The sequence below is a fragment of the Macrobrachium rosenbergii genome, chromosome 49, assembly GCF_040412425.1.
Source record: "Macrobrachium rosenbergii isolate ZJJX-2024 chromosome 49, ASM4041242v1, whole genome shotgun sequence".
In the NCBI taxonomy this organism is placed as follows: domain Eukaryota; kingdom Metazoa; phylum Arthropoda; class Malacostraca; order Decapoda; family Palaemonidae; genus Macrobrachium; species Macrobrachium rosenbergii.
The window spans coordinates 27,986,524-28,013,605 of NC_089789.1; the positions used below are offsets into that span (position 1 = coordinate 27,986,524).

The 27,082-nt window shown below is 37.5% G+C and overlaps 1 protein-coding gene across 1 annotated transcript in view; it reads right to left on the bottom strand.

Moving 5' to 3' along the window:
• The window catches only part of LOC136832418 (lachesin-like), a 27,280-nt gene continuing 198 nt past the window's right edge, over window positions 1-27,082 (bottom strand). The window contains exons 1-8 of the mRNA XM_067093310.1: window positions 26,737-27,082; window positions 25,588-25,944; window positions 21,409-21,641; window positions 16,497-16,598; window positions 10,371-10,479; window positions 8,897-9,057; window positions 8,247-8,370; window positions 1-185 (exon numbers count right to left, since the gene is read on the bottom strand). The exon at window positions 26,737-27,082 is cut by the window's right edge and continues 198 nt beyond it. Of these exons, the coding sequence (XP_066949411.1) occupies window positions 1-185; window positions 8,247-8,370; window positions 8,897-9,057; window positions 10,371-10,479; window positions 16,497-16,598; window positions 21,409-21,641; window positions 25,588-25,645 (972 nt within the window). The 5' untranslated portion in view covers window positions 25,646-25,944; window positions 26,737-27,082. The remainder of the gene's footprint in view (window positions 186-8,246; window positions 8,371-8,896; window positions 9,058-10,370; window positions 10,480-16,496; window positions 16,599-21,408; window positions 21,642-25,587; window positions 25,945-26,736) is intronic.

Sequence of the window (27,082 nt, forward strand, 5' to 3'; positions counted from 1 at the left end):
CTAGCCGACGGGAGTCTGAGTGTCACCCTTGGTATGTATACAACACGTGAGCAGCAAGATGCAGGTAAAGACCACAGGAAGGTTAGATGCCGAGACAGGTAGCAAAGAGGATGCTTTACTGGCCGCGGAAGACGGACCGTCTTCGCTCTTATTCCGATCTTGCTGCATTGCCGCTGGGCGCTTGTCTGAAAAGGAGTGGCATGCATAAATGCTTTATATATGTAGCAATGTGGCAAGCATATTCACAACAATAATAATACTGTTAATGAGGCGCTCACGCGCCAGTAAAAATCAACACAAACGGTGCTGTCAAAGTCATTCATTCGGCGGAATTTATATTGATTATCAGTGCATAAAATTTTCCAAAGAATCAACAGTTTTATAAAATTACATAAAGGCACTTGAAAGCGCGTCATTTAAACCTCACACCAAATATAATGAGCTTACTGCACGAGTCTTCCCCACTTTTTTTTTCTCCTCTACCATTTCAACAGTTCTTCTCAGCCATTGATACATTACTGCTGGAAGCGAGTTCATCAGATTGTAGTCCTTGATTCTATTCAGGTCATGAACTCACCAAACATACCCTGATTCATCTCTTCACTATAGTTAAGCTTATTACCGTTTCGCAGTACGACAGCATTGCTATAAGGAAATGAGAGTCCTGTGGAAATGCATTTCAAAGCGAGTTAATTGTTGACAATGTGTGGTCGTTAAAGAAAAGGATACAAGGACACCTACGAAGAGTAAATGGAGAGGGAACGTGTTTGTTATAATAAATAATATTTCAGACAGACGGAAAGGGAAAATGATGGATGTAATGGTGCGAAAAAGACCACTGGAAGTATTTCTGATCATTACCCGGATGAAGTAAAAGTCAGATTAGACTATAGCTCAAGTTGGAGAGAAACGGGCCGAAATATAGTTGCATGGATAATAAAGATAAGCGATTTAGATGAGGATGAAGCAGGAAGAACATATGAGAAGATAAAGTATGAAAAATAGGCTGTGGCTGAAGGCACAGAAGATGAAGGCGTATATGAAGAATGCATTAAAGCACAGGATGGGTTTACGACGTAGCAGGTAGAGTCTGTGAGGAAGGGAGGAAGAATTAACAGAAACAATGAGCAGTGGGACAATGATACGAGAACTTTGGTGAAAGAGCTAAGTCGATCATTTGAGCTGCAATCACAACACAAAGGGAAAGGACGTAAGCAGGCGTGTGGGAAGGCTGAATAAGGAAGTCAAGAAGATAAAGAGGAAAAGACAAATGCAGCAGAAACGGTGGGGAGAAAGTAAGACTTCCTGGAAAATAAGAAGGTATTCTACAAGGATGTAAATGCAGCGAGAAAGGTTAATAAGTAAATAGATCACACAATAAAGGGTGCAAATGTGTATTAAGGGAAAGCTGTCTTGGGTCAATGAAGTTAGTATTTTGAGAAATTATTTAATGTATATATGGTTGAAGAGAGGCAGAACAAAATTACACAAGAATGGAAGGGATAAAGGTAAATCTGAGAATGCTTGCTGATATTAATGTTGAAGATGTCAAGAGAGAAACAGAGGCCGAAAAATGGAAAGACATCAGGGGTTAGTGAAATTATAAATGAAGAGCTGTGGCACAGTTGCGCGATTTTGATTAGGGGCCTGATCAGATTTGTAAGGTATGCTTCAATGAGGTGGAAAATTTCAGAGAGTGTGACAGAAATAATTGTTCTCTTGTGAAAAGTTCAAAGTAATTGAGGAGACTAAAAATTATAAGTGTATAATGTTGATTATATACCAAGGAAGGTACACGCTAGGGTTTTGATTGAGGTGGTGCAACACGGAAGAGGGTGTATGGATCATGTGTTCATTATGAAACAGTTACATAAGATGTCTGAAAGTTAAAAGAAACAGATGTATGTGCCATAACTGAACCCAGAAATTGCTCATGAAAGAACTGACCGTGAAGCAGCGTACAGGGTGTTGAGGATGCATGATATAGAAAGTAAATTGGAAAGAGCAATAAAACGTTCTTATGATGGAAGTAAACCATGTGTTGGAGTTTACAGGTGAGACAGTGACTATTTTAGTGCAAAAAGTGGAATAACACAAGGTTGTGTAATGTATCCATGACTGTTTAACCATTTCAGTCAGTGAGCATTGGCAACTTCTTCTGTCACAGACCCAGAGCAATATTTTGCCTTGTACACTCAGTGAAGTTACCTTTGTGTCATGGTACTCATGATGGTAAAATGGCAAAATAATTCTTTATTGGGAAAATCCTGCTAAAATCCTGAGTTGAAACTCACCAAAAATGATGCATCAGCACATCATAATGGTCTGAATGCTTGGATTTACGTGACACTATGAAGGCAGGATCTGTTGCACTTTTGATACAGCGCGTAGACAGAAAAATATTCACAAAAACAATTAACCTCATTTCTGGATATGCAATTTACCAGGACGCATGGAAAATAATTGATACTGAAAACAATAAATATATGACCGTTCAGCGTTGTACTTTGACGGTTATAGTAATAATTCATGGAAATATGAAGTCTTAAAGTCAAACAAAAGGGGAGTAATTGCTGTTTTGACATGTGCCAGCATTCCACAACGTTACGAAGCTGTGATTTTCGGTGCTGTTATGGTACTAGGTCGCGAGAGATGTGAGCTAAAACAGGGATGTGAATATACAGTAAAAAGAAGGTACGAAAAAGTTAATAATGCCTAAAAATTATCATACGTATGCTTTATATTATGGAAATGTCACTGGACACAAATATATATACACAGTAAAAATGATGTACATATACAAAAAATGGTAAGGACATATACATATATATACACACATATATATATATATATATATATATATATATATATATATATATATATATATATATATATATATATATGCATATATATATATATATAATATATATATATATATTTTATATATATATATATATATATATATATATATATATATATATATATATATATATATATATATATATATATATATATATATATATATATATATATATATATATATATATATATATATATATATATATGATCTTAGATGAAAATTACATTTAGGTAAACATTGTTGAAAAATGTGAAATGTTTTTATAAAAAGATACAAAGTAAGAAACTGTATTAAGGCAAGTATTAATGTACAAAACACTAAGACAATGGATTTACAAAAAGATGCACATAGTGATTAAAAATATACTGTAGTGTGCAGATAAACAGTGCCATATAAAAGAGCTAAAGATGGCGACGAACCAAAATATACATACGGTAATTCAACTGAGAAAATTGTATGCAATTATTAAAAAACAAGAATGCAAGCCGTTTTCACCGAAGTCTTATCATCGATGTTTGCATTCATTACTTGCATTTTTCCAATTCGTATGCATTGTCACTCTTTAGTTATAGGTCACAATAAACACTTTGTTACATGTCTGTTGCAATATCATAAAAAAAATAAGAATGAGCACATTTTCCACTGAATGGTTTTGCGAGAACTATACATATTTACCCATAAATAAATGATTTAGGTAGGTATCCATTTTTTTTTTTTTTTTACCACACTGGTCACTCTTTGTTGTAAGTTAGTTGTGGGCGATGGTCAGCTTTGCTGATCGAACCTGGGTAGGCCGGTTTGATCCTCTTTACTAACTATCGCTGCCTGCCGTGCATTAGTGATTTAAATGTTTCTCTCTCTCTCTCTCTCTCTCTCTCTCTCTCTCTCTCTCTCTCTCTCTATGACTAGGTATGGGGTCTTTACGGGTAGGTTAGGCAAGGCTGGTGGGCGTTGTTTAAGATGAATATGAAACGGCATATTCTCACTTCGTTTGGAACGAATGGCCTTTTGGAAAATTTGTGTCAGGATTTAAAGTCAGGATCCTCTGAAGGCTTTTCATGTACTGCTCCCAATTATTTATCTGGGCGATTGGTATGCAGATGGGTTCCCAGGGTACCATTCCCATGAGCAACCCCTTGATTTCTTGTTCAGGGCTGTTTGCAAACCTAGAGGTATCCAGCGTAATTGGGCTTTTCAACTGGGTGCCGGTGCACCTTGTGATGTGCGCCATCTTCAGGGATCAGTGGGTTCTTTCAGCCATGTTATTTGCTGCTGGGTCATATGTTCTTGTGCAGTGAAGTTTGAACCCAGTAATACTGGTTAAGGTCCAAACTCTGAAGTGAAAGCCAGCACTCTGCCATAAGTGAGGTCGTCAGATATGCTAAAATGGCTGACCAAGCCGTCAAGGAATGCTTGTGAATAGCCGCTCCCTATCACTCTCATCAATGGGATTGCCTCTGGCCATTGTGTGGTTCTTTCTTTACCTGTGAAGATGTACTTTAACCCACTGGAAGAGGGCAGAGGTCCTTTTACATAAGCAAGGAGAAGGATAAAATGTCGTCTAATGGGAGGGACTTCCTGATGTCAGACTGTGTGACATATCACTTTGCTCTGTCGGCACTTGATGCAGTTTTGTCCATTTTTTTTATTTCTTCTTATTCCATGCTATATGAATTTTTATTATTTGTTTTATTGTTATTCTGCTGGATGGACACAGTCCATGAATGAGCTGGAACACTTTCTCTTGTAGGGCTCATGGCACTAGTGCATGCAGGTATTGTTCTTCTGGTGACTTCAAAAGGGATGTATTTCTGTTTCAGGTTTGTTATGGAATAGCAATAGTTATGTGCTTCTGGATCTTGTTGGTGTGCATTTGCAATTTCACTAAAGTTTATTGGCTACTGAACCATGTTAATTTCTATTCTTGATAATGTGTCTGCTTCAGGGTTATTCTGACTGGGAATATGTTTCATCATAAACCCAAATTAGGTGACAGCTGAACGTTGGCACTGTTGATGGACACAGGATTCATCCTGTTATTTGGTAGAGGTGTGTTTGCAAGTTTGCTGATTTGTTGGGTGATCAAAGGTATACCCTTGAGTAATTCTCAGAAGTTTCTTGTTATTAGATGTATGGAAAAAAGCTCTCTGTTAAGTTCATTTTTTCTTGGTGCCGTTAATATCCATGTACAGAAACAAAGTCGTTTGGCTGTTTAAGTTTTCGCTCTATGACGGCATTCACCACGAAGATGCTTGTGTTGGTGGTAAGTTCAAAGCTGCCCAGGTTATGAAATACCAGTATCGTGGCGTTGCAAATGCTTTCATTGCTTTGAAGGCATCTTGTTGGGCAGGGCCCAGTGTGAGTATCTTGGCGTCGCTGCTGAGTGTTGTGGTTTGGGGCCATGATGTTGGTGATTGGGAAGGAATCTGTGATAGTAATTGAATATTCCAGATAATATCTAGAACGCCTATGGTATGTGGCACTGGATATTTTCTGATGGCTGACAGCTTGGAAGGTAGAGGACTTATCACTTGCATTGCTGGTGCTGTCAGTTTCTGGGGAATATGAGTATATCACTGATGTAGCAGTTGCAGAAAGGCAGGTCACTCTGAACATTATTTGTCACCTTTAGGAATATGAACCTGAATTTCAAAGGCTGAATATGAAGGTGATATTCCAAAGTGCATGAAGACTGTTATTTTTCGGATATCTTTTTGGTGGACTGGAGCTTGGAGTAACCTTTCATTAGGTCAGCCATTCTTGCCCTGTGGAGGGTTTATGTGATGTCTAACATGATGGAAAATGGGTTGTGGTATGGTTCTGTTTAAAAGTTTAGTTATTTGTAGTTTCTGTAGGGGTGCCAGGATGTATCAAGTTCTTTGACCACGTGGAATGGTAAAGCCTAGGGGCGGAAGACTTTCTGGCAAAGACCCATCCGTTCCATCTCTCTGGAGGCAAATTTTTTTTGGTGGCAGTTAGTTTCTCCAGTGGCACGGAGAGGTACTTGGAGTGGTCCAGGAACTTGTTGTTTTCATATGGTGGAGGATGCCATGTTTGGCAGATACCATGGGAGTTGGACAAAGTTCTGACCAAGAGATGATAGGGAACTCCTGCAGGTGGTGTAGGCCAATGATTCTCACTGACAATATGGGTGACTGTTTGGTCCCCACAGAGAGTTGTGTCATTTGTAAAGTAGACATGTCTATAAGGTGATGGTGGGTGACATCCACAAGCAGCTTGTAGTGCACAAGAAAGTCAGTGCGAAATGAAGGCTTTTAAGTATTGACTAAAAATTCCCACCTGTATTTTAACTCCATTGGGTTAAGGATGAGGTTTTCTTGGCCACAAGTTGCAGCTGGGTTTCGAGCAGTTGCTGATAGTTGATATTTTATGCTCATATTATTGACCTGAATGTGCCGATGTCCACCAGGAAGTATTTGACGTTGTCACTATTATCAACATAAAATCTGGCAGAGAGGGTATTTGGAGTTGTTGTGGCAACAACCATTCCCTCTTTGGGTGGTCACCATGGTCCCTTTCTTCGCAAGCTGTAGCCATGGGTTCAATTCCTGGCCTGGTGGGAGAACTGACTTTTATACCTACATGCTGTAGAAACATTAAATAATCTCAAGAGAGCCATCCATAGTTAAAAAGCTGTATTTAAACTAATAGTGGCTTTGTTTGGGTAGTCATAGCTGTATTTAATCTATTATTCACTAGTGGTTTAATGTGGGAACCATGGTTTGTCTACCAAGCCGAAGACAACTGAGAGCTTTTGATGGAAAATGAGCCAAGCAAGTCTGTTAAGTGGCTGGTTGCTGCCAGGTGGGTAGGGCTGGGAACATGCCTACCAAGTTGCTCCTAGGGATCAGCAATGTAAAAGTCGGCATGTACTTATGATTCCCTATTTTTGATACGTAATGAATATGGAAGAACACTTAAAATAACAATGCCACAGGTGACCTGCCCCACAAGTCAGGTGATTGTGATGCTGGTTACTCACAACCGTGTGGTAGCAAGATTCCTCCGTAATGGCTCTGACCTTGGTGGTTAAACTCAAGTGTGGCAGCGGAGTTTGGGTCACACAACACGACAGCACGTCAAAACTGAACCGAAGGGTTAATACCTTGATGAATGGAGTGATGTTATGGTGGTGTTTGTAGATGGACTCAACAAATGACTGATGAGTCTTCTGCATAGGTACATGAAGTGTTTAGTATTATGGAAGTTTTCTGTAAAGGGCCTCTTTTTGCAATACAGAAGTTTAAGTGTGAATGCAGAAATGATCATTGTCTTTTTTCTTGTGCATATATATATATATATATATATATATATATATATATATATATATATATATATATATATATACATATATATAAAATATATATATGTATGTATATATATTTATATATATATATATATATATATATATATATATATATATATATATATATACAAATGTACATATATACACATATACATATATAAACATACATGTATATATATATATATCATACATATACAGCATATATTAAAAGAAATTTCTAAAATACAGTTTGAAATAATGTATACATTAATAATAAATGGCGTCCTTTAAATGCAAAAGTCTTCCAACGCTAATGGTTTTTTTTTAAATAAATTAGTGTTTGTAACTAACTAATTGGACAGAATTCCTGAATATCTTGCATTCAAAAACTACCTCATTCGGTACAGCATAAGTTTAATGTAATCGTCAAATTTACAAAAAAAAAAAAAAAAACACACACACATCAATAACCTTGATTAGTCCCAAATTAAGCCCTTTTTTTTCCTGTTTACATAATCATTTTTCGTCAAACGCTTCAGCTCATCACACACTTCTCTCTCTCTCAAAAAGTATCCTAAAATATAATCTTATTCATATTCTCATTATTTCTTGCTGTTGAAACACCAACTCTTACCTGGTATAGTGGCAGCTCTTCCGCGTCTTTTTTTTCATCAATTACAACTCTGTCTTAGTCTTACGACCACTGTCTTAGCCTAAGCGTCTGTTTTTATTTTCGTGTACTGTCAACGACTGCATTTTCATGCCTGATTTCCAAGCGTACGTGTTGCAACGTATTTCTTAAATCATACCTAATTACTGTATTAACCGGAATGCCCACAATTTGTTCTGGACACATCTTAATTTATCTCATATTTTATTGTCAATGTAATACATTCATTGATTTCCTCTCTAGCACTCTGAATGGACTCAGTCCCGTCAGGTTGGACTATGGAAATAAACGGGGCAATGTATGTATGTATGTATGTATGTATGTATGTATGTATGTATGTATGTATGTATGTATGTATGTATGTATGTATGTATGTCTCATATTATAACTTGACATAATTCTATATTTACCTGTAACGACATGCACAGTTACATTTGCTGGAAGTGCCAAGTGAGGTTCACATGTGTAGGTCCCTGCATGGTGAGGGCCTACTCTCTCGACGACAAGATTACTGGTATAATTGAGGTGGTCGACCTGGATTAAACATCAGTCATTATTGCTGTTGTGTTATAGTTACAGAAGTATTCTATCATTGATATGCCTTAGAACTTGACCCTAATTCACATAAATAAACGGTCGCTTTTTTTTCTATAGCGGTGGTATTTGATTATATAATCACAAAGTTGCTTAATATTCGAGGAGTAACATTTCTCTTTTTCTTTTCGCTAAAATAGATCAGAATATATTAAACTCTGAGATGATGGGAAAGCTGTACAAAACATATTGTTAGGAAAATTTATGAAAATTGGAAAAAAATAATTGCCAAAGGATATAAAAGATAAAAAAAAGGGGTTTATATACTTGCATATCTTACGTTTTAGGCTTCAAAATCATTTCCCTTATCTGAATCACTTTTAATTTCATGTGTATTCTTTAAATATATTACCTAGTTTCAAACAGCTAACAAACAAACCCTATACAAAAGATATGGCGAAAGTATCCATTAACACAACAAATGAAAATTACTTTCTTTAGCTACACATATAAAGTAAACACTCACCTGTAGCGACTGATGTGGGACATAATTAACCATGGTGTTGTTATGATACCAGAATATGTACACAGGTGGCACCGGAGCATTAACGACCTGGCACTCGAGAGCCAGGTGCGACCCCTCTTCTATGTGAACCTCGCTGGGTCCTTTCACCACTGCTTCTGCCTCTGATGAACCGATAAAGACGGAGGGAAGAAAAGAAAAGCAACTCAGTTGGATGAATGCTTGTGAGTGACACTTTAGAGAGAGATACTGGAATGGAATGGAAAATAGAGTTTAGGCCAAAGGCCAAGCACTGGGACCTATGAGGCCATTCGGCGCTGGCAAGGAAATTGAGAGTAGGTAGGTTTGAAAGGTGTAACAGGAGGAAAACCTCTCAGTTGCACTATGAAATAATTGTTAGGAGAGGGTGAATAGCAAGATGGAAGAAAGGTAATATGAATGGAGGTACAGTAAAAGGAATGAAATTGGTAGCAGCTAGGGGCCGAAGGGACGCTGCAAAGAACCTTTAGTAATGCCTGCAGTGCACCCCGTGAGGTGCACTGACGGCACTAACCACCTACGGGGATAAAGAGAGATACTGCGAGATGCAAAAGTGGCACAGAAAACAAACTCGTGATGCAGAACAGCGCGAATGAAATGGTCGAATGCGCTCTATTAATCCTGGAACTAATTTGGTAAGTTAAGGCCTAAGCGTGTTAAAAAAGATAGTCATTTAGTAGAATGGCAATCATAACAAAGAAAAATGGAAGCCAATGCCATCTAAAACAAATGTTCTAGTTTTTGAAAAGCTGGCCATTCAAAAAAGACCACGACATACGAGAAAAGACAGACATTCCATCACTGTCAATTATTAACCAAGTTCTTGTGCATCCTTCAAAAACGATGTGGTGGACTATACGGAGTTTGGGAAATATGAAAAATATTTAGATTTCTATAACATGAACTGCTGCAAAAAATCTGTAAATGAAAAATCACTTCTGCTATGAGCATTAGTGCTGCTCATTGATGAATTTCTGCTTCCAGTTTTGTAATGCAACTTGCCGAAGCGAAAGAGTCAACTATCAAGTGACTTCTAAACACTGCTTGAATCCCACATTTCTTCAAGGAGTAGATAACATTCATTATAGTCTTCTAATACTTTTGTGATAATGATTTCCTTTATAAACATTTATTTTCTTTAGTAAACTCTTAACGAATATTATGATTTAATTGTCAGTGCACGAGGTGTTATTGAAATGATAAAACTCCTACGTATCACGCAGTCCTCTTATTTTTCTTCTTCTCTCCTCTTTTTCCATCTGGAACTCCAAACAGACGCGCCAGTTCATTGTACTTAAATAATGACAATTTCTCTTCGTACGTATAATATTACAGCTTAGGATAACATTTTTGCCTAAAGATTTACTGCCTTAGGTATGTGGTAAGTAAGGCAAGTTGTAGACTAATGCTTCCCAACGTTTTATGAAACGGTACTCACGAGTAACTGATAAAATGAAGAAAAACGACACGGGAGGATGAGTCGTTAGCTGACATTCGTACTGGCCTGCATCTGACAACTGGACATCTTTCACCCAAAGTTCCCATGCCTGTGGGATAAATAAAATTAAAGGTTTTACAGTTTATTAGACATCTTGAAGTTAATGGCAACATTCTTTCTTTCTGCATACTTATTATTATTATTATTATTATTATTATTATTATTATTATTATTATTATTATTATTATTATTGAAAAGTGTGGCTGTATTATGCGAATTTATCCTATGCAGGGTCTTTCCTATTTTCCTTATAATTCGCTTTTCAGGCTCAGCGATGTTGGTTAGCAACGAGATGGTCGAAACATGTCGACGGTATCACAACCTAAAGTAGAAAAACCTGAATTCAGACCACGAAGGATTTATGATTGAATATTTCAATGAAAGACTTCTACATTCCACACACTATCCTTTTTCCAATATGAATATTGGCCAGTTGCTGACCAACATCGCTGAGCCTGACAAGCGAGTATAGGATAAATTCGCATAATACAGCCATCCTTTTCAATAAGACCTGTTTAAGAGAGGGTCTGTTTCCTTCATATTATTATTATTATTATTATTATTATTATTATTATTATTATTATTATTATTATTATTATTATTATTACATTTCCAAACATTTACAGAGAACAAGCAGTTCCACACAACAGAATGTCAATATACGAAAAATAGACCCATAAGCAAATATTCATAAACCGAAAAACAAAAACAAAAAATGAAAAAAATTAAGGCATAAATACATGGGGCTCTTAAGAAGAATTACTATATCTCCTATAAGACTTATGAGTACCAACACGGCACTGGATTCAGTAACAATCAGGCGTCTCAGCGGAGAGTGGATGCTGGCTCTGCAAATTAAAGATTCTACTGCATATCTTGAAGCACAAGCTGGTACAATAGTTGACGGTAGAATTTCATTTCTGAAAATATAAAGCTTACTTCAATTGGCAAAAAGAAGGGGAACCCCGTCGATTCCACTGTTGTGGAAAGGGGAAACAATCACTGAACTGTGTTCGCTAAAAATCAAAGATCATGGGAAACTGTTGACATCCAGCCAGCAAGTTGCTACTCCAGCATTGTCAGAACAAAAGATCTGCAGCACGTGGTCTTCATACTATCATCTTTGTATCCATGGGAAAAATACTTTTTCTCAAGAATTTAACTGTGATTGAATTCGTGACTACATAACGTATTGACCGGTTCCAGCAACTAATGACTATTTGAAGTGATCGAATAACTGGATTATATTTAACATCGAAATATTACTCTATCTATTTTTCTAGACCTACGCTCCGCCAGTAGTAACGACTATCAAAAAGCAAAACAACGATCCTTGACACCTTCCTCTTCAGCTTTACGAATGACAGGTCGTTACTCAGTTAAGCACCAACAATAATTCTGCTGCAGACTACTTTTGAAAAATATGAATAAGAAGATTATTTACTATCCTCCAACACACAACATATAAAGTTTAACATAAGAGCCTCTTTATTAAACTAAGGAAAGGCAACATGAAAACATTTTGAAATGGTTCTGGCTGAAATCCACTGTCAAGGTTGTTTAGGCTATAGCTGGGAGACCTCACACATTACACCAAAAGTAATTATTTTTTCGTATGTACACTGGCTGTACGGTAGAAACTATCAAGATTCATGATAAACACGAAAGATCTTACATATCAACTGAAAAGGTATAGACCGCCGTGCAATTTAACTGTTGCGATCATCTCCTTAGAGCGGCATATTTGTAATTTCTACTTATCTGTAAAAATAGCCAAGTGTTTAAAAAAAATATGCTTTATACATGTTAAAAGTTTAAACAGTGAGGAAATTTCTAATACTCTCTAGTCTAAGATCCATTCGATATCTCGCTGGTAAAAACTTTATTTGCTGGGAAATGGATCTTGAAGAGAAGACAGCATAAATAACGCCGAAGACCATAAAGACTGTCGCCAGTTACCTAAAAAGAGTGAAAAAAGAGCCGATTTATCTTAATCACAGACGTGTTTAAAACTTGGCCCCCGAAATATAAGAACGTGCTGTTTTTAACTGTTAGGCTTTAAAAATGTCATGGTGATGTAAACGAAAAATCTGTAAATAAGAACATTAAAACGCATAGACACTATAATATAACCATTTGTTACCGGTTTACATGCTTTACTTTTACAAAAAGCTTTCATTCATCATCGAGATTTTTCCGTCTTTCTTGAGATTACAGTTTTTTATATATATATATATATATATATATATATATATATATATATATATATATATATATATATATATATATATATATATATATATATATATATATATATGTGTGTGTGTGTGTGTGTGTGTGTATGTATGTATGTATGTATGTATGTATGTATGTATGTATGTATATATATATGACTATAAAATATTGTGTTAAAAGAGAATTCCACTTAATACAGGTTGCCCATCAAAACACCAAAGAGGGTAGATTTTACATCATTATATTTTGGAAACAACTGTATCCCTCAACTGACAGCTAATGAATAAAGAGGAACAGAACAGCGTTATTTATACAACTGAAGGAATGTTCCAGAAGTCGGCCGCTACGTCACTCCTGTTGACAGCTTCTTAATCTTGTTTACTACTGGTTGGAGGAAGATTTTATAAATCGGATCTGAGTCCCAGGCTCCTTTTAAGATGTTCATCGTATTTTCTTTTTATCTAATCAGTGCTGATTCTACCATCTGGCTTTTGAGCCGACAATTACCACTAAAATTGTGAGTGACATATTCCGATTTATTCGATGAGTACTGTTATTTATGTGGTTAAAAATAGCTGAGTTCTGTTGGCCATATCTTACTGAGCTGTTTGTGTTGTATTATTAGTCTTTGGGAGAGCGAATTAACCTGTAAATCCGATATAAGATTTTTCATAGTCAAGGCTAGACGTAGGAGTATAACGAAATCCTTTGCCTTGACTGTGACAAATCCTACATCGGATTTACAGTTAAATCACTCCCGCAAAGACTAATGCAACACAAACGCCCGGTATTCTAACCACATGAATAATCATAACCCACGAATAAATTGGAATATGTCACGTATAATCTATAGCAGCAATCTTCGGTTCAAAAGATGGTAGAATCAGCACTGATTAAACAAGAAATGAGATGAATCTCTCAAAAGAAGCCCGGGATTCAGATAAACTTTTAAGGCGTGTTGATATCAGCGACTGGAGCAAACACAAATCCTCAGCTTGCAGTTAATCTATCTGACAAAATCCTGGATACAAATACAGTGGCAGCCTGGGGTTATGGACTGAACTTTGCGGTGTCTAAGAGAATTTTTGAGTATGTTGGAATTGCCAAGTCCTTTTGAAATCTGGAGAAATTTGATCATGTGCCATGTGAAGATGTAAACATGCTTAAAGGTGTAGCTTATGAATTAATATCACAACCACATTTCTTTTGTGTTTCTGCTCGATTCACGAATTCATTTGAAAATCTGAAGAGGGACGAAAATACATATATTTTACGAAGGCCGATTCAGTCGAATACCTTAGTCATACTGAACAAAAACGTTTAAATGGAAAAAATGTTTGATTTATTAAGTGACACTTCAGCATATGAATGTTTAAGTAAAAATCCTCTTGATAAGCTAATAGTGAACTCAAGAAGAAGTTGAAAGGGATACAAAGAGGAAAGGAGGAATTACTTAAACAATTCACAAACCAGGAAACTTCTTTGCCTAACTTCTATGACCTTATTAAAACTCCCTATGAGACCCATAATAAGTTCTGTTGGATCTGTGTCATATAAGTTATCTAAATGGTTGGTTCATGTTTTAACACCTTTTGTGGGAAACATTTCACATACTACTGTTAAGAACAATGTCGACCTCGTGGAAAGCCTAAATAGTGTAAATTGAATTTTGATTTTAAACTCGTAAGTTTTGATGCAACTTCATTATTCACCAGGGTTCCTGTGAATGGTCTTTCATACTTTCCAAATGAAGAACTAGATAACTCTGATTTACCTCTTCCTTCAGAAATGATAAATGAATTGATCAAACTATGTATTATCGACACTAAATTTGTATTTCAAGAAAAATGTCATACTCAAAAATTCGGAATGTCTAAGGGGAATCCCCTTCCACCTGTCCCCATTAATCTGTATATCGAGCATTATGTCATTTTCTATATGTAAAGTTATGCTGATACAATGATACTCGTTCTGGTGTCATTTCAAAGCAACTTACTTCTAAGTTTTTGATGTTGCTCAAAAAGTTTTTGTTGTTGCTCAGAAAGTTTTTGTCGTTGCTCAGAAAGTTTTTGTCGTTGCTCAGAAACGGAAAAGGTCAGAATGAGTTCTTTCCAGAGATGGTCAAAGCACTGCAAAGACCTATGAGGTGGACCCCGTCAGTAGGCAATGCCGTCAGTGCACTTCATGCTGCTTCTTATACTCCTGAATGAAGTGACTTGGTACCGTTGTGCTGATGATATTGCATGTGTATGGCCAGTATCTGAGGAGGTGGCAGTATCTCTTTATAAACTTAATGGATTAGTGCCTTCAATTAAATTTACTGAAGACGAGAAAGTTGGGGTTTTACTATTTCTGGCTGTAAAAGTTCTCAGGATGATCAGAAAATTTAAATTTCCTGATAATCCTGAGTACAGAAAATTAAAATTTTCTGTATATAGAAAGCCTACAAATGTCTGATCATACATTCATTTACTATTCTAATCATAGTAATCAGGTGAAAGCATTCACATTTTCCTCAGTGTTTCTCGTCACTGTGTGAATATATAGTCCAAAATTTTTAGAACCTGAAATTGTGAGATGCCTTGTAGATCAATAAACAAGAAAAGAAACGCTGGTAATCATACAACCTCCTTCCAAGTTCGCCGACTGATATAAATTACCGTTTGTGGATATCTTGCTAGGCCATTCTGTATAAGGCTTTTTTTTAGTTTTCTGTGTAAGAAAACTATTGAGATGGCTATTTGTCTGTCCGTCCGCACTTTTTCTGTCCGCCCTCAGATCTTAAAAACTACTGAGGCTAGAGAGTTGCAAATTGGTATGTTGATCATCCACCCTCCAATCATCAGATATACCAGATTGCAGCCCTCTAGCCTCAGTAGTTTTCATTTTATTTAAAGTTAGAGTTAGCCAAGATCATGCGTCTGGAAACGCCATAAGACAGGCCACCGCCGGGCCGTGGCTGAAAGTTTCGAGAGCCGCGGCTCATACAGCATTATACCGAGACCACCGAAAGATAAATCTATTTTCGGTGGCCCTGATTATACACTGTGCAGAAAACTCGATTGCGCCGAAGAAACTTCGGTGCATGTTTTACTTATTCAGAATTGTCTTTGTCTTTTCTTGTGAAACATTGGCATCTGCGTTCTGTCGAAGTGCTTATATAGCGGAGGTCTTTCGTTAACTTTTATGACTGCATTTCACTAATCATCAGTGGAGAGAAAACTCTTCGAAATATAACCTGACACTCGTAGATCGAATTATTCTAATCGCAAGACTTATACCATAAAAGTAGAGAAAATGGTAGAAAGCTGAATTATGTTTTCGCCTTTAGATATGTCGTAAGATAATAAACTTAAAACCTGTACGTAAAACGAAAGGAGAAAGCAACGTATTCAGTGGCAGAGTGGAGTAAGTAAATAAAAGATAGGGAACCTATAAGATATATGAACAAAAATTTTTCTTGAATATAGGAAAATGACCGCGTAAACAAACCAGCCCAAAAAATTAAGATATTAGTAACCGAAAATGAGATTGTTAATTTGTTGAATTACTAGAATCTAAAAGTTGAAAATTCCAAGTAAGAAATTTCTAAAATCACTCTCGCTCATCAGTACATTTAGATATACACTCAATAAATGTGGTTGCAAATAAATAAACCCTCTGCATATATCAACTAATGTGGACATAAAGTGTGAATCTAATAATCCAGCAAATTACTCTTATTTGAAATTTAACAAAAAACATCAAAGAGAAAAGATAAAACGTAAAGGAACTGGAAGAAAACGTCTGACAATACACTTCTATAAAAATTATAGGTTGAGTTAGTCATACCTCCGTGTGGTCTGAGTGGACGGCTGAAAATCTCTCCTCGGCAGCATAAACTTGCCGTCCAACAGTCAAGAGGTAGTCGTCATCTCTCTTCAACCACGTCACCTGTTGCAATAGAGAATGCTCACAAATCTACGTAATGGAAATGTGGAATTAGTAAGGGTTTTTTATTCTTTGTATCTTTTAATGTGAGGAAGAGTGAGAGTGTAGCTCTGTATTTTTCGTATAGAAACCTTGGCCCTTTCAGCCATGTAATCTGTAACTCAAGGAAGGGAAAACCTTTTGGGCATTCTCATTGTTAGCCCTTATTGGGTATATCGTGGATGGGAGCTTAAACAGAGGCTCAAAGTTGACCAGGATCTTAACCAGCGTCGCGCAAGTAGATTTTGGAATGAAAGCGATCATCCTCGATGATGAAGATTTTGGTGGGAAGCATACCTCCATTCCTCTCATTTTATTCCAAAGTTTGATTTACCCAAATGCTTAACCGAGTGGGTAAACAGATATAAATATGGCGAATATCATCAAATATTACTTTGTCAGTTAATTCTATTGCCACCAAATGCCATTAACTATGAAATGTCCTTCTTGGATAATCCAGCATTTGACTTGCTCAAACACTTATCCATCATATTTGGTTGAACGTCTAAATTTATCAAGAAAATATTGTTTCCTGTGAAAAAAATTTCTATGAGATTTAATAATTCACTATTTAAGAAGTAACTTCATTCATCACATTTTGCATAAGGGTTATTCGAATAACTTTTATAAACGTTTGCAGATGACTAAACAAGAAATTTCGTTCAGAAATTATTGCAAGAAGCTAGCCTTTGGCGTTGATAATTTTACTAGATATCCTGAGTTATGATGTTTCTGGTCCACTGATTTTTCAATAGATATGGAGCAAAAAAGGGAGTAAGTAAATAATCAGAAAATACAGAATTATTACTGTTCCATAATAACTATCCAGCTATTATGTAAATATATTTTGGAATTTGAATCTTTCTTAGATTCCTCTGTCAGTATTCATAACCTAAGCCCAGTGTTACATGTTATTTAGAGGTAGTTAATACACATGGGTTCTTTTTTTTACACATGATATGTTAGGGAACTGTAGTTTCTCTGATTGGTAAATTCAGGGTCTCTCAGCATGAATGCCATTGGTATTAGGTTAAGTGTTGCATAACCATGTTATATAATACTAGCATTTCATTGTCTTCGAGTATGGTGGTCTGAAGTAGCACAGATTTAGTAAACTCAGTAGTTTCTGATGCGCACCCCAAGCGCAATTGTACACAGCATCATATTGCTAACTGACTGTAATGAAGGGAAAATTGCACAACGAGTCTCATTTCAGTCGATCGACTCATTTCGAGTGGTGTCAGGTGTGGGGTTGAGTTTTTCTAATAGATATGTGCCGCAGTGAATCGTCGACCTAAATCCAAAATTTCAAATGACAGGTGTGACGCAGTAAATGTGCCTATGGACACGAAAGGTCGTTGATGAATATGATCAGGAATATGATCACAGCTCAGGAAGAGCAAGTGTGCTTATTGGAGGGAGAAGTGGTTCAGCTTCATAGAAGAATACAGGTGTTGGAACTCTGGCACCAGGTAGATGAGGAAGCTGACATTCATCAGTCTCTGGCGCCCCATTAGTGACAAACCTACCCTGCTACCTAGGACGGGTTTGTGAATGTGAAGATGATTTCACAAAACCAGGATATGTATCAAAGGAAATTTTCCTAAGAGGTGGAAGAGAAGACGTTGGATTGGCCCTGCATCCTTTTAGTCCACAAGAAAGTGTCGAGCTCATTGAAGTACCACACAGAGGGAGAACCCAGAAAAATTATGTTGGGAAAGTTTCTGCTGAGTGTATAACAGAAAGCAGATCTGTGCCAGAGGCATCGGCGTATAAGGAGACCTGAAAAAACAGTAGGTGAGTTTTGTGTCGAATATATGTGGAAGTTGATAATTTTTGTACTAGGTGAGGTCAGACTTCCAGGGGAGGACAAACTCATCATATGGTGGTAGAGTCTTTTAGAAATATTCCCAGCCAAATATACAGGTTTTCTGTATGACAGGCACAGATTGTGACAAAGTTTAATAACCCATTCCAAGGTGGGTAAACTGAATTGGTGAAGGAAAGGGAGAAATAGCCTGAGTAATATGCAATCTCAGTTTATGTCAACCTAGCTGGTGAATAGACACACAACTCAGCTGGAGAGTAGATACGGGCAGCTAGAAATGCCAAAGTATCCGTGTGGGGGAGCCAAGCCCTGGGGAGAGAGGAATCCCTTTTGGATCTGCGGGGGTATGGGGTACTTACAGGCACACTGTCCTGGCAAGGTGACAAATGCTGCCTCACCTGTCAGAGCTGGGACCACATCGCTCAAGAGTGTTCAACCCTCTTCAAAAATTGGCCTGTCTCTCCACACCGTAAGCCACATGGAAAATAAATCCGAAGGAGGAGGAAGGGGGAGGAGGATGTCAACCGAGAGCCAATCTACCCTGGCTGGCGAGTGGGGCAGTCCCTACAACCGCTGGTAGGCTCAGCTCAGGCAAGAGGGCACCCCCTCCCCAGGGAACAGAGGGAGGATTCCCCTGAGAGAGCCACCGGCATTGAAATTGTGGACACAGGGCAAGGTAATATGCAGGTAAGAGGCACAGAACCACCTCCCCCATCATGTCCCATGGTAAGGTGAGTGCATTGTTAATCCAGATAATTATCAGGCAAGAAAAGGTGCCTGCCTTTTTAGACACAGGTACAAGCGTCTCCCTGTTGGAAGGGGGAATATTTCCTGAGGGGTGAGGAGAGTCAGGGAGAAGCTGACCCTCACCACCCCTTGGAAGGCATGTGTTCACATCAAGGTAGAAAGTAGTACAACAAATCAAAGTAGGATGATGGCTCAAGACTTTTTTATTATCCTTTCTCTAGGAATAGAGGGCGTGTGCTATATTCTTGGTTTGCATTTCATTCCAGACTTTGGGGGTAATCTTCAGGACCACTGCAGGCTCATTAAGTTTGTTATAGGTGGTTAGGAGATACTTGTAAAACTTTTTGGGGGAGAGTTTGTAAATATTGTTGCATATCAGTATAAAAACAATCAAAGTGCAATGCCAACCACCTGTTCAAGAGACGAGATAGTCCCTGCAAGAAAACTGGTTTCTTGCAGGTAAGTTTGCTGGTAAGCCCCCTAAGCCCCTACCTGAAGGATCATCATGGATGGTTAGACCCCATGCCAAGTGGCAAGAATATGCAAATGAAAGGTTTACATTCCAGAGGTTGAAGTAACGAAGACTGCGTAAAATTTGAAGGAAATTCTGTGTGATCTGGAGGAGTGAACTCTAGTACAGACTCTGGCAGCTGTCACTTGTCCAAATTGCATGTACAGTAGGTGCATGTATAAGAGCGGCTAGCATGGGCTTGTGAGCATGCCCTGATTCAGTATCAAAATGTGGTAGAAGACACTGTAAACGATACTGTGGGCTTTGGAAAGGCATCGGTACTTCCTTTTGGGACAATGTATTCAATTGTTGACAGATCAATACCCTCTGTGTAGTCTGTTAAAATAGTGGGGGGGGGGGATTTAACTACATGACAAAGGCATTGAATAGAGAGACTGCTAAAGTTTAACATCGTTGGACTGTGTGTGTGTGTGTGTGTGTGTGTGTGTGTGCGCGCGCGCGCGCGAGTATGCGTTACAGGGATCCTGGGTATCGAGAGTGTGCATTTTTTCAACGACACTTGGCAGCGATTAGAAAGTCCTTTGAACAACATTTCCACTAATTAGAGATGCTGACGATTGCTGACATGCAAGACTGTAAAAGGAATCCTGGGAAAGACCCTTGCGACGAGTTAGTTAATGGCAGTGATTTAAGAAACTCTTAGTCAATAGCAGTACTTAGAGAAATGCTTAGACGACACTACTGACCATTGAGAAGCTGTATCCTTTGAACATTTGGCGGTGATTAGAGAAACTCTTAGCTGACATCACTGACCCGCGAGAAGCGGCTTTTGCAATCTTGTAAACCAATTGCGATTAGTCAGCATGCTGTATGAAGCAAAGTTGTGTATACTGAATGACGAAACTGCCGTCACTCAAAATATGACGTGTTTGTACTTCTAATCATGCTAAAAAGAGAGAGACTCAAGGTGAAAGGGCAGAGAGCATTAGGCGCGAGTTTATTGCAAAGGCTTATGTGTCCTTCTCTCTCAAAACTGGGAAAAAACTCCCGTAGACTTCAGTGCACTCTGGTGAACACTAGACTTGAGAAAGTGCAAGATTAGGGGACAGCTATCTCGGGTGGAAAGAGTAAATCTTAAGTGATGATATAGAACTCAATATTATTTTTATTCTTCATTTACCCACCATTACTTTCAAGTGAAAACGACCTTAGTGTTCCTGCAGAAGTAAAGTCCAAGTAAGACATAAGAACCACACATAATCGTCCATCGCTACCTTATTGTGTTAACTCTTATACGATTACACACACACACACACACACACACACACACACACACACACACACACACATATATATATATATATATATATATATATATATATATATATATATATATATATATATATATATATGTGTGTGTGTGTGTGTGTGTGTGTGTGTGTGTGTATATATATGTGCATGTGTGTGTGACTCTCTCTCTCTCTCTCTCTCTCTCTCTCTCTCTCTCTCTCTCTCTCTGACTTTTTTTAAAACTCTATTGGCGTTAATGCCATGATCCAAGGGAATATAACGTGTGCTCCAATTGCCTTTTATAAAGGCAAAACTATTTCCATGATCTCTAAAGACTGGAAGGCAGTATCGCTAAATACTGGAAGAAATTTCCCAATGAAGACCTTGAATAACGTAAATGACTAAATGTCGGGAGAAAAACAATTTCGTCAACCCACCATTTCGTCTGAGAGATGATACGTGTAACAGCTGAAAGTGGCTTCTCCCCCTACTTGGGCTGCCACCTCGGTGTTGTTCTGCCCTTGGAACTCAGGAGCTAGCGTATTCAAGGCTTGTACCCGCGCCCATATATCCTCAGCTGCCTCGTAGATCTCCTGACGAGTGGCCAAGGAAGGATCTACCTTTAACTCGGCAGTGGGAGTGATGCTTTCCGTAGTCGCTTTGGCTATCCCTGCAAAAGATAACGACAATAAAACTCTCTTTAAAAACGGAATGATTAAGGGGGGAAAAAAGAATATGTTGAATATGCATTATTTTGTGATTAGAAGACTGAATAAAAAATCTCCTTATATCAGTGTTGATGAATTTATAAAATCTACGTTTTGGGAGATGATCCTCGTGGAAAAATATGGTTTTTAGGTCACGTTTAGTATACTACATCTTTCAGAATTACGCAGCAACACTCCGTGGGCAAACAGATCCTTAGAGGAAGAGCAAATACTGTATGTATATTAATGCACCAAATATACTCTAGTTAGTTCCAAAGCTCGTGACACTCTGAAAGCCTTTGTACACAGGAAAATGGTGTATTCCTAAAGTTCGATGTGTTAAACATTACTATCATTAAAACATTAGTCAATTTTCGCAAAGAGGTGACACCATAAACACACACACACGCGCGCGTATGCACAAAACAGTCACTTCCGCAGCCATACTCGAACTGCTGAATCGTAGATGTAAAGTGCGCCAAAATAATTCGCTACATTGGCCATTTCACAAACCTGAACTGAAGGCTCTCAGTAGCGCCAGAAACTCCCCCAACCCCCAACCACCAAAACTTTATGCCGTTCACCTTGTTTTACACACACTTTCAGACTTCAAGAGTACTATGACCCCTCCTTTCCAACTCCTCTTTCGTCCCATCCATCCGGCAGCTTCGAGGTCGTCTATCACTTTTTCTTTTGATATCATCAAAATATCACAGAATAGCAATCGAATAGAGTCGACTCTCAACCTGGTTGACTCGTGCCAATACGCTACCCGGTAGACTCATAACCAGGTCAACCATTACCTAGGGCGACTCGTAAATAATGTCATTTTTAATTAGCACGACAGTAGTGCGTGAACATTTAGGAATTTTTAAATGGTGACGCTAGAGGTTTATACTCTATTACTTCCGAGTTCCTTTGCTGTTTTCACCGTGAATAAAACTTATTATCAAACGGTAACTATAATCACCCATACAGTTTGGAAGTAAGTCTCGACACAGTCTCTCTATATTTCAAGCTACCAAAATTAGCAAAACAAAAAAAGAATAGATGTATGCTTCAATGAAGTAAAAGAATGATGGAGACATGACTGACGGAGAAGAAATTGATAAGGTCAGTTTTGAAATGGTGGCAACATATCTAAATAATATGACTAGGTACTATCTGAAAGAAAAGAATACTCTGGGGGTAAGACCTCACTAGCACCACAGGTTGTGGGTAGTGTGGGGAAGGGGTGACATGTAAAAATAACCGAAAACGACAGATATTAGTGTCTAAACCATAGTTTTCGAGGTCGCTGAGATGAATAATGATATTCCTGATGTCCTTTAAGCCCAAGTTCAATCCCGATAGGAAGGGGGTGTGAGTGGGGTGGGGAGGGGGTGACAAGTAAAATAACCAATAAACGACAGATATTAGTGTCTAATACATAGTTTTTTTAGGTCGCTGAGATGAATAATGGCACTCCTGATGCCCTTTAAGTCTAAGTTCAGCCCTGATAGGAAGTTGGGTGAGAAGGGGGTGGAAGGGGTGACATGTAAAAATAACCAACCCCCCCCAAAAAAGATAGTGTCTAATCCATAGTTTTTGAGGTTGCTGAGATCAATACTGACGCTTCTGATGCCCTTTAAGTCCAAGTTCAGCCCCAATAGGAAGGTTGGGTAAGAAGGGGTGGGAAGGTGGTGACATGTAAAAATAACAGAAAATATCAGATATTAGCATCTAATCCATAGTTTTCAAGATCACTGAGATGGATAGTGACACTCCCAATCCCCTTTAAGTCCAAGTTCAGTCCCAATAGGAAGTGGGGGTGAGAAGGGGTGGGAAGGGGATGACATGTAAAAATAACCAAAAACAACAGATATTAGTGTCTACTCCATAGTTTTTGAGGTGGCTGAGATGAATACTGACACTCCCAGTGCTCTTTAAGTCCAAGTTCAGCCCCGATAGGAAGGTTAGGTAAGAAGGGGTGGGAAGGTTGTGACATGTAAAAATAACAGAAAACATCAGACATTAGCATCTAATCCATAGTTTTCAAGGCCACTGAGATGGATAGTGACACTCCCAATCCCCTCTAGGTCAAGGTGAGAAGATGTGAAAAATAAAATGTCAAAAGTGACCGATATTAGTGTCTAAGTCATAGTTTTCAAGATCAATGACATTAATAGTGACACTCCCGATGCCCTATGAGTCCAAGTTCAGCCCTGATAGGAATGGGGTGTGAGAAGGGGGTGAAATATAAAATGTTGAAAATGCCGGGCAAAATAACTGAAGCAACTGTCTTAACAAGAAAGGGAGAGAGTAAAAGAGAGAGAGAGAGTGGGAGGGAGAGGAAAAGTTAAGTATACCTTAGTTTTACCAGAAGTGAGAGAGAGAGAGAGAGGGGGTGTTGGGAGGAGAGAGAGTTGGGAGAGAGAGAGAGAGAGAGAGAGAGAGAGAGAGAGAGAGAGAGAGAGAGAGTTTGTTGGTTGTCATTCAGAGTATTCCCGGCAGCGCTGGGTTGTTTCAGCTAGTATATATATATATATATATATATATATATATATATATATATATATATATATATATATATATATATATATATATATATATATATATATATATATATATATATATATATATAATTCAACAGTGAAGTGTACTAAAAAATAGTTTTAACATATCCTGCAAATTTTAACATATAAATAGAAATAGAAGGATGTAGTCATTGCCACAAATAACGACGTGAGTGCATTTAGAGCACACCTATGCACCGGAAGTGTCTTCGAATTATAAAATGGTCAAATAAGAACATTTTATTCATAGGTCAATCAGATTGATTGCAAATTATTTGCAGTTAAAAATACAACAGAGAAGACTCCAACAACAAAACGGTATCGAGATGGATTACACAGGATTATAGCCCTTCAACCAAGGGCTGGGGTTGGTTAGGAAAGGGAGGGCGGTGGCGACCAGTCTAAAATCGGTGTAAGGAAAATAGCCCGCTGAGGTGAATAGTTTCGCTATTCATGGCGATGTCGCGGTGTTTGGCGGATTCTCGCCAATATGTACAATATTTACCAATGAATTGCAGACAGGTGGGTTAGAATTTGGTGTTTTATTCTAGATATTCTTATTAATATGATACGTATCTTCATTTCCATCAGAACTAAAATGGATATTTCCAAGTATGAAAAAATTCGAAAAGAACTCGAACTTTGCGTCCAAAGCTGGTGAAAGTAACTCAGTTTAATGTGGTAAAAAAAATATTTGATATTCAAGCTATAAATATAAACACACACACACATATATATACACACACACACACACACACATATATATATATATACATATATATATATATATATATATATATATATATATATATATATATATATATATATATACATATATACATGTAATTGTAATAGCCAAAATGCCCTCTTAATTCCTCGAAATCTTCACGCTTTTTTGGATACGCTTGTCACTACAAATCCTTAGATCCAAATGCAAGAAATATGGAGTAATTCTGACGTCCGGTAGCAGGATTCGAATCCGGAGCCAGAGTATCAGAATGAGGTCCCGTTAACTATCCAATTAGTGTGAAGGATTCGAAGAGGTAAGAGGGCATTGCGGTATTTCAATTACATACGTATCTGGTATAAAAGTGATCAGTAGATTATATATATATATATATATATATATATATATATATATATATATATATATATATATATATATATATATATATATATATATATATATACGTCAAAATTTCATATGTATGAAAGTTAAGGCATTATAGATCAGACGATAAGGTAAAAATTTTGAGGGATATGACATAAATGATATATACCTGTAATGCCTTAACTTTCATATTACATCAGTTTCTGACGTAGCTTCCTTTTTAAATTTCTTTTCATAACTTACCCGCTGGCAGGACGAACGCAGCAAAGAGGGAACAAAACCATTCGGTGGCGATAAACATTCTGTACGAGCGCCAGTGAAAATGAAATTAGGCAGATTCGTGAACAAATTACCCAGATTCGTGGACACAGTCCAACACAGCACGAACGTTTCAGGGAATCGACGACACGGTCTAAAGAACGGAGATGTTGCAACACTTCTGATTTCCCAGCCTTAATTCGGGGTGATTCCTGTCTGTCGTCTTCTGCTCATTTCCCTTTTCACAATCTAAATATATGCATTTCCTCATCTCCAAGATGTACATGTCTAGCTCATTAACTCGTTTCCAATCTGATTCTGCTCTATTTCTGATTTCATTGACTGAAATGAGTTGGGAAACGGTAAATTTTTTATTCGTTATCGTAATACAGTCAATTTCGTTTTGTCTTGAAATGTTTTCTTAGTGATATAGAAACCAGTTTTTAAAAACACGATCGCCACTTTTTTTCTTTTTACTATTTAACTGTCAGTATAATGAAACAGTAATTACAGGTATGTTACACATGTCAAACTGCTTTTTTTTTTTCTGCTAGAGATTCAAAACGTTCTCGCACTAAAACTATCCGCTGGAGGGAAGAGATAAGTAAAATTGTGAGAAAGCTTATGAATGACATCCACTAACATAACTATGAATATCTACTAAATGAAATCTCTTTTCAAGCTAGGACAGTAACCAAAAGTAAATAGGCAATATTACTTTGCCATGCATTCTCTTTTTGGATCTTTACTGCAAAAAAGTAATGTGGGATTTTTATCTATCCAATTTCACCTATTAACCATTACCTCATTTCATTGCATGTTAATCTATGTTCTATTTGAAAGAAAAGAGAACTTAAAAAGTCTTATGAATGTTACAGAATTATATCCAGAAATGCCTTAAAATCATGATACAGAAACTCAAATCATGGAAAAAAGCCTCGTCAGAGGAGCTCAAAGTAGAGTTATTTCAAATCTTGGAAAAAATATTCTTTCAAATTTTGAAGAATAGTCGTACAAAAACTTCAGGTGAGGGGAAAACTGAATAAGAATGCAACGGTACGGTAACATAACACGGCAGTAAAGTTGATAAAGGGAACTTTGTAAGAAATTATCGTTTAACACGAGAAGGTATACCACTACTGTGAACGGGACACGGGAACGGTGCGACCAGATCACTCCACATCTAAGTAGACACTGCCATCCCGGTACAGACTCTCGCTCGATTGTCTTACTGAGCTACAAGTCGCGCATGAGCTTGAGGTTAGCCGAGAGGAACTATAATCGCAATGAATATTCCGTGAAACAACGTTATTATGAAAAATTAATACCACGCAGTGAAGGCAAAAAAAAAAAAAAAAATGATATTCTGTACACAAAGTGCTTAGAGTTGAATATCCAGAATTATAGCTGTTGCAAGGAAAATAGGGCTTGTACATTAAAACATTATTATTCGCTACTGATAAAATATCTATTGGCTTCC